This window comes from Diadema antillarum, unplaced genomic scaffold, assembly GCF_040938485.1.
Source record: "Diadema antillarum isolate AM-2024a unplaced genomic scaffold, OU_Dant_1.0 seq00001183_RagTag, whole genome shotgun sequence".
In the NCBI taxonomy this organism is placed as follows: Eukaryota; Metazoa; Echinodermata; class Echinoidea; order Diadematoida; family Diadematidae; genus Diadema; species Diadema antillarum.
Genome location: NW_027271983.1, coordinates 109,100 through 116,668, shown reverse-complemented (window position 1 = coordinate 116,668; position 7,569 = coordinate 109,100). Strand labels below are relative to the sequence as shown.

Sequence of the window (7,569 nt, the reverse complement as noted above, 5' to 3'; positions counted from 1 at the left end):
GGAAGATGATGATGGTGCTACATCGAGTTCTTTACCGCAATTGATTATGCTTGATTTTTGGTACTGGCCGGCGGTCGTGATGAAAATAAATCAGTATAGAATTTCCTACCAGCTTCATTGCCAATGTTTTGAAGTGTACATTCTTCATTGATATTGTTTATTCCTGTTGCCTGGATTATCTATCTGACGTTGGTGCTGATCCTACACTGATATAGACCCGCAAATTTATGCTAGCTTTTCCACTATATACTGCAAGGACAGCTGTCGAGATTGAATTAGAATACAATTTCCAAGCAGTTTCATACCTTTTGAAAATCACTTTCTTAATTCTTTACATCTGGTTTTCCTAGCAGAATTATTTTGTCTTTCCGCAGACATATCTCCACAACACCACCTTTAGTATTGTGTACAGGATACCCCTTTCGAGATAAGGGGTAAAGCGTGTCGACTGGTTTTAACGGGAAACGTTAAAGAAAAAGGTTTCTATAGCAGCGAGGAAAAACCAAATTTATACTGTAATTCGAAAAGTTAACAATATCATGTAAATTAATATCGTTAGAATGTTTCGTATGACTTCGAAAATGAATACGATTATATAAGCTGGACTTTTCAGTTCGTGAAATCGGTTGCACTTTAGAGGTACATGTATAACTCTTTAGAAAATATAATGTATAAATTACATAATTATTTTCTTTTTCTTTTGACCACGAAACGCGATATCAGATTACTAGTAACGAAATAAAGTACGCAGGCCCACACGTTTTGGCGCATACGTAGGAAGGGCCAAACTTTGCAGGATAAGACTGTCATTGACAAAATATATATGGGCCGTGACGCGAGAAAAGGGCCCTTAGGGCATTGAATACCGAAAATGAGTTTTCACCTCCACATTGTAGAAGGAACTCTGACGTATTTAGATATGAAAACCTTTTTCTGAAATTCCAATCATAGATGACCCCATTACGACAATCAAAAAAGCATGTTTTGTCCAAATCCTGTCAATTTTGTATGCGTCTATATGCATGTGCGCGCATTCAGCTAGTTGATCTTTTTTGCGCGTATTGCTTTGTCAAACTTCCGCGCCGTTTTCTGGCGTTTGCGCGCAGCACCGCTAAGGGCCCTTTTCTCGCGTCACGGCCCATATATGTATATATATATATATATATATATATATCTGCGCATGCTCGTAACGCTCCGTAAGCTTGCAAGTGGATCCACCCTGAGCTTTATGACACTGATATCAGTTTCATGCGATGAGGGCTGATTTGCTTTTACACTCACTTGGTTGACTCAACAGTGCAGCCAGACTTTTTCGCTAGAGTTCGATCATTTCCCAGATTATTTCATCACCTTTGCTTGTCTCGAAAAATAGAATTGGATTGAAACAGTGCTGTGAGTATACGAGGAACCACTTTGGACGTCTCAAAATGGAGCTAATAACTTCTCGTCGCAGATTTCTTCTTCTGGTCGTCCTATTGGTTAGCGCCGCACCAACCTGGGGTATGGACGTGCATTAAAACTCTTGCAGCGGAAATGATGCTACGTTTACACCATGTTCCCAGCAGTTAAGGCAATCACGTTTCAGGCCATAGTGGACAAAACGAATAGATTTTTTTTTTTTTTTTTTTTGGGGGGGGGGGGGGGGGGGGGGACAAACATGGCAGACCGTGATTGCATTGGATGTCTCGCCGGATTGTTACTTTGTCAAATAAATAAATGAATAGATTAAAATGGGAGCAGAAAAAATCTTACCTACCCACAGCAAGCTACATTTCTTGCAAACGAGGTTGCCGTGGACGCCGGGAACATCGTGTAAACGTCGCAGAATAACAGTGAAAAAAAACCAAAAAACAGGTTAAGTCAGTAAGCAGAGATTACTCCTGTTTTAGGGGGCGCTTTATATTTTAGATTTCGTAAATGAAATATAATCGTTGAAAAGGAAAGAGGAAAAAGCCAACAAGAGTCAACAGAAAATCTTGTTGGTTTTTTGTTTTTTGGAAATTCAGAATCGGTATTGATGAGTAGCTGAGTGAACATTATGAACTCTCTAAAAAAATCGAGTGAAAATTTTCACTGTAAAAAGAGTGAATACAAATAAGAGTGAATTTCGAGTGAAATTGGAGCGATTTTTTTTTGTGAAAATGCTCATTTTCACTCATTTTGGAGTGACGTCAGGGATCACTCGAAGATTTTGGAGTGATCCCTGATGTCACTCGTAAATGAATGAAAATGAACATTTTCACTCAAAATTCACTCCAATTTCACTCGAAATTCTCTCTTTTTTGTATTCAGTCTTTTTCGAGTGAAAATTTTCACTCGATTTTTTTTTTAGAGAGGTTTATCTACCCCTCATGGAAGAGTGTTCCATTTACGTCAGTTTAGAACTCACAACTTTTTGCACTTTGACATTTCGCAACAACAGTACTCCAAACATCCACGTTTTTATTTGCGAACACTATTTGATTAGCATGGTTTTGAAATTCAGCGATTTTCATAAATGCTTTCTTCACCTATTTTTGCGGTTTTTGTTTCAAGTATAGTAGGGCCTACTACTGAGTCAAATACCAAGTTCTTTTACGGAGACAAGGTTCATTTTCTGTCAAAATACAGATCATCCAAAACATCTGCAACAGAAACAATACGCTTATTCAACTATCATTCTATTTGGAGTGGCCACCACAACATATACTAGAATTTGTAAGAAATTAAAGAAGTTGATGAATGTTCAGTTTGCATGAAATAAAAAATGACATCCATATTCATGGACTCTTTCTTCTTCTTCTTTTGTCTATAGATATATGATAACTTTGCCCTCTCTCTAGATATATCTCTTTTCTTTTTGGCAGGCTTTCCTTCAAGCGAAAATTTGGATGAGGACAATGTGGTGGCCTTTCCCGCTGTCAGTGCCATGCGGACCCTGTGTCGTGGGCTTTCGTACCCGCTTCTGCGACTTACTGGTATTGATCTGTGCCGCTTCATACCCGACATCCCAGAATTCGAGGTGAACATCGAACAGGGCTCTACCGTCACCATGGAACTGATCGAGAGCACCACACCGCGTGCACCTGTAGAAGGTGAACTGACAGTTTTATATGCTGGATACAAGTTTGTTCACATAGTGTGTGTTTTTGTATGGTACATTCAATAACATTTTCTGCAGTCATAGAGAAGCAGAATAGCATTGATAATAACACGTTATACCAAGCTCCATTTTTTTTTCTGTTTTCTTTTTTGTTGCTATAGAGACATACAACTATTCCTTCTTTCGTTGCACAGCTATGTTTTAGATCAGGGTAGCAGTCAAATCTTCAAGATCCTTAGACCTCGCCAAAGTAATGCGTCACTGTTTGACCAGGCAGTGCCAGGGCACCGCGACTGCCGAAAAGAGAGTCCATTACTACCATACATGCGTATAGACAATTCACATTATGATAGGCACGACAGGCCCTTCTCGCAATGTCTGTCCTTTTTGTTATCAGATGAATGCTATACTAGGTCTATATTCCTTTCGAATATGAAATGAGAAATATGTCAAGCCTTGAAAATAATCATCTTGGTGTGAAGCGGTTCCATATACAAGGAGTCACCCCGTTTATCACAGTCCCAGTTATAAGCAGTGGAACGTGTGTTTCGGGAACGCTAATGTTCTGGAATTACCACCCCAGTAGTCTCCGAAAAATTGACGAATTGAGGAATTTTTACTCTACTCCTGACGAGTAAAATAATTTTCTGCCCATTGACTTATTCTAGGTATTTTGTGTGTGTTTCGAGACACAAAGTGTTACAATAGAACTGCATGAATCATAATATGTTCATGATAACTGATGTTGATGATGATGTTGATAATCAACAGTACTGCAATATCATCTGGCATGAGAGAGTAATGAGGCTGAAAACATTTGGTCATGACACGTCAACATAGGAGATATTCCCTGTGTTAACTGGTTGTACAAAAAAAAAAAAATGAACAAGGGGAGTCCCCGTTATTACGAATAGCATTTTACATAATCAAATTGTTTTTTTTATTTGATTTGATTTATTTCCGCATTCAATGAAATACAAAAAAAAATAATAATACAAATTTCAAAAGCACAAAGACAAAGAAAAGCAAGTGCAGTGAAATAAAACGATAACAGTACAGTACACAAATAAATACACATAAGCAATTGCACTGAGCAGTATACATACGAAGAGTTTGTTCGCAAAAACCGATAAGTCCATTTATGAAGATTTTGAAGAACGGTCTCTGTCATAAAGTACAAAATAATACCTTTTAAATGATATATTGGTCACTACATATAAGGGTACATTTTTGAAGTTTTGGTGAAAAGAAGCAAAAATTTTCTTATTATTCTCTTTATTTTTCTCGACCTTTAATCACAAATATCTCCATTTGGCAAATATGGACTTATCGGTTTTTGCGAACAAACTCTTCATACCCAGAAACAAAAAAAAAATAAAATATACAGGGTTTTTTTTTCAGTAAATAAAAGAGATAATTGAATGCAGGAGACCGCCATCGTAAGCGATTAAGCTTGAAATGGATGGGGTCTCATAAAAGGACAACACAGCTAAGTTGGAGGAAAGTGATCAGGTGGGTGCAGTGCAGTTGCAGGCGTGAGTGCAAGATGCAATTGAAGGAAGAAAATAGAGAATAAAATATAACAAGTATTCACCGATAAGTATTTGTCATCTTAACGTAATGAGTGGGGAGAATATGATTGTATCAAATACCGCTTTAGTGAAGCTTTCGAAGAATAAATACTTGAGCAAGAATTTATGTAAATTTATCAAATTGTTGATTGTCTTCTATGTCTCCTTCTACTCCTATCAGTGGTCGCAACATTGCTACCAACCGAGGTGACCGCCGAGGAGCTGTACGAGAGGACACGGGATGCATGCGACCGGTCAAGCAGAGAATTTGACGACATAATAGTCTACAACTTCTGTTTCATAATCGAGGGCGCCTACACATCGCGAGACTTTGGACTCTATTTGCTCGATGGGCAGTTGTTGGTTGGGTACGCTGCACCCTCAGCAAGGCGAGGTAAAGTTGAACTAACATGTCCAGTAAATTACAAGCCCCCCCCCCCCCCAAAAAAAAAAAAAGATAATGGGAACATAGTTAATCATTAGTTTCTTGCATATGTATATTGTGACCATGTACAACAAAAACTAACAAAAAGTCGCCAGATGGCTTTTTAGTTAAGGGCTGATTCTGAAAGAGCAGACTCTTAGCTTTAAAATGATGCTTGGGTAGCTCAATTCAAATGGACTCTCATAACCTACCTTAACATTGGAAAGAAAACACCTGTTCTGGAAAAGTGTGAACTGATAAAGGCTCTGAGTACAGAGTCTATTCAAGCTTTATCAAGCTGTGCTGGCTGTGCGATGAATGGGACAAAAAAAAAAAAAACAGGATGTAAACCACCGAAGAAACAACAATAAAGCACGCTCTATTAATACATTCTGTTCATAACCGATGCAAACTTTCAAAGCACTATTATCCTATCGAAAGTTATTAGACTTGAAATGGAAGAGTGTGCAAAGGATTCTCAAGAAATGAAAAGGGGCCTCTATCAAAGATATACCTCATCTGCACTAATCTACCAAAAAAAAAAAAAAGCAGTAGAAAAACTGCTGAAAACACACTTTAAAATTCATTTTGTCCTCAAAAACTTAGGAACGATGTAGAGGAAGAATAGTTCTTTCAGAAAATATGAAAACTCAGGATTGACTTGGTTGACGTGTTTCACCATTTTTTTTTTCATCCTCACGTAAAATCAAGGGTCGCGACTTTTTGGTGATTTTACGCGGTGACATTATAATGACCGACAAATTAATGTCATGCACCCAGATGTTATGTGCGGACTCAAAATAAGCCAGTTCACAGTTCCACTCTGAGCATGTGCAGATAAAGGTCAATGCAGACCTATACTCTTGAAGTGGATTTGCAACTGAGGTATTCACAACCTAGATAGAGCTTCATGACAACTGTGTTATAAATGAACCAGGTGCAGATTGGTATTTACAGGTGAATGTGCGCTCTTTTCAGCAACATTTAACAAAAGCCATTCATGCAACACTGACGTCTAAATTAACATTTCCTGCATTACTGTTTTCAGCTGCTCTTCTTGAGGACTATTCCAGGTTTTACAAAGTCTGTGGTTGGAGAGGTTATTGCAGACTAGTGCTAACTGTGAACTGGCTTATACGTGGACAGGGGTCAACCACGTGAATCTCCAGTCATTTATCTTTTTTTTTTTTTTTAAGTCTAAGAGCAATTTTTCTTTAACATAATTCTGAAGTTTAGGATTATGAAATGAATAGAAAATGTTTGTTAGCTCTTTTTCAAGGACACCATTCATAGCAAACATTGTGGATAGGTAATCTTAGATGCCCCTTAATTCTTTTTCTCCGGCTTCACATGATATACGTTCTCTTTGGACACATGGTTTATTACCATTTTTCATAATATTGATGTTTATTAAGTCACTTTGAAATGGTCTGATGTTTATTACGTCACCTGAATGTCTGGAATGCATGCAATCAAAATTATAGACTATGTTCAGTTTATAACTTTACGTACATTGTATTTACATACTCTAGCATGTAACTGTTAAAACTAGACACTTTCATAGCTCTGTATAGTCATGATAGTGCCTTTGGGAGTCACGTAATTGAGTACAGTTGTATCTGAAGTGAAAATTGTGGAGAAGAGATTGTGAAGGTTTGGTTCAGACATTACCACACTATATTGAAGAAATTTGAATAGAATTGTTTTCTTTTCGTCTTACTTAACACAGTTACTTTCCCCGAGTTCGTCGAAGCTGTGTGCATGGGTGAAGTACCTTCTGTCCTTTCTATTGAGGAGGTGCCCGCAAATATCTGCGACGTGGCGCTCAATGGGGAAATCGGCGACGGCTCCGGAAGTGGAGACGGCGAAGCCGGAAGTGGGGACGGGGAAGACGGAAGTGGGGAGGGAGGGAGCGGAAGTGGTGACGATGACTGCGGAAGTACCTCCGATACCGATAGCAGCTCCGATACTGGCAGTAGCTCGGATACTGAGAGTTACTATCGATCGTATCCATGGTCAATGAGTGATGACTATATATACTTTTGAAATTCTCATATTGAAGCAGCTGGTTCCTTCGGCTAGATTTCTTTCTTTTTTCCAGTCTGCCGGTGTAGACAGCGAATTAAATCGCCAAGCCCATGAGACTGTATTTATGTAGTTTGCTCATGAATCTTGAATCGATTGTTTTCTTCAAACGTTCAATATATTCTACTTATGTTGCTGCCTTGATTCATTCTACATTTATCCTTGGGTTTGGGTTTCCTTTAAGCGGCGACATTGTTAGATGATTGAAAGTTCCCGTTTCCTTCTATTTTCCTCAGTTTCATGTAAATCATTCTCCAAATTGTTTACGACATTCAATAAAAATGAAGATTATCAACACAAATGTGACAAGGTGATATCTGCAGCAAATTCTAGGACTCGATGGGAACGAGATAATGATGGTTTCTTGGAGTGACAAGCAGCGTTGCGTTATTACAAGCCGGAGATGT

General features: G+C 38.4%; 1 protein-coding gene across 1 annotated transcript; it reads left to right on the top strand.

Annotated features, from left to right (window-relative positions):
• Positions 1-2,846: 2,846 nt before the first annotated feature.
• LOC139744479 (uncharacterized) lies at positions 2,847-7,123 on the top strand (the record flags this gene model as incomplete). The annotated part of the gene is made up of 3 exons (XM_071654913.1): positions 2,847-3,074; positions 4,835-5,047; positions 6,807-7,123. Coding segments are annotated over 3 exons (758 nt in total), but the record flags the coding sequence as incomplete, so codon positions are not given.
• Positions 7,124-7,569: the final 446 nt, after the last annotated feature.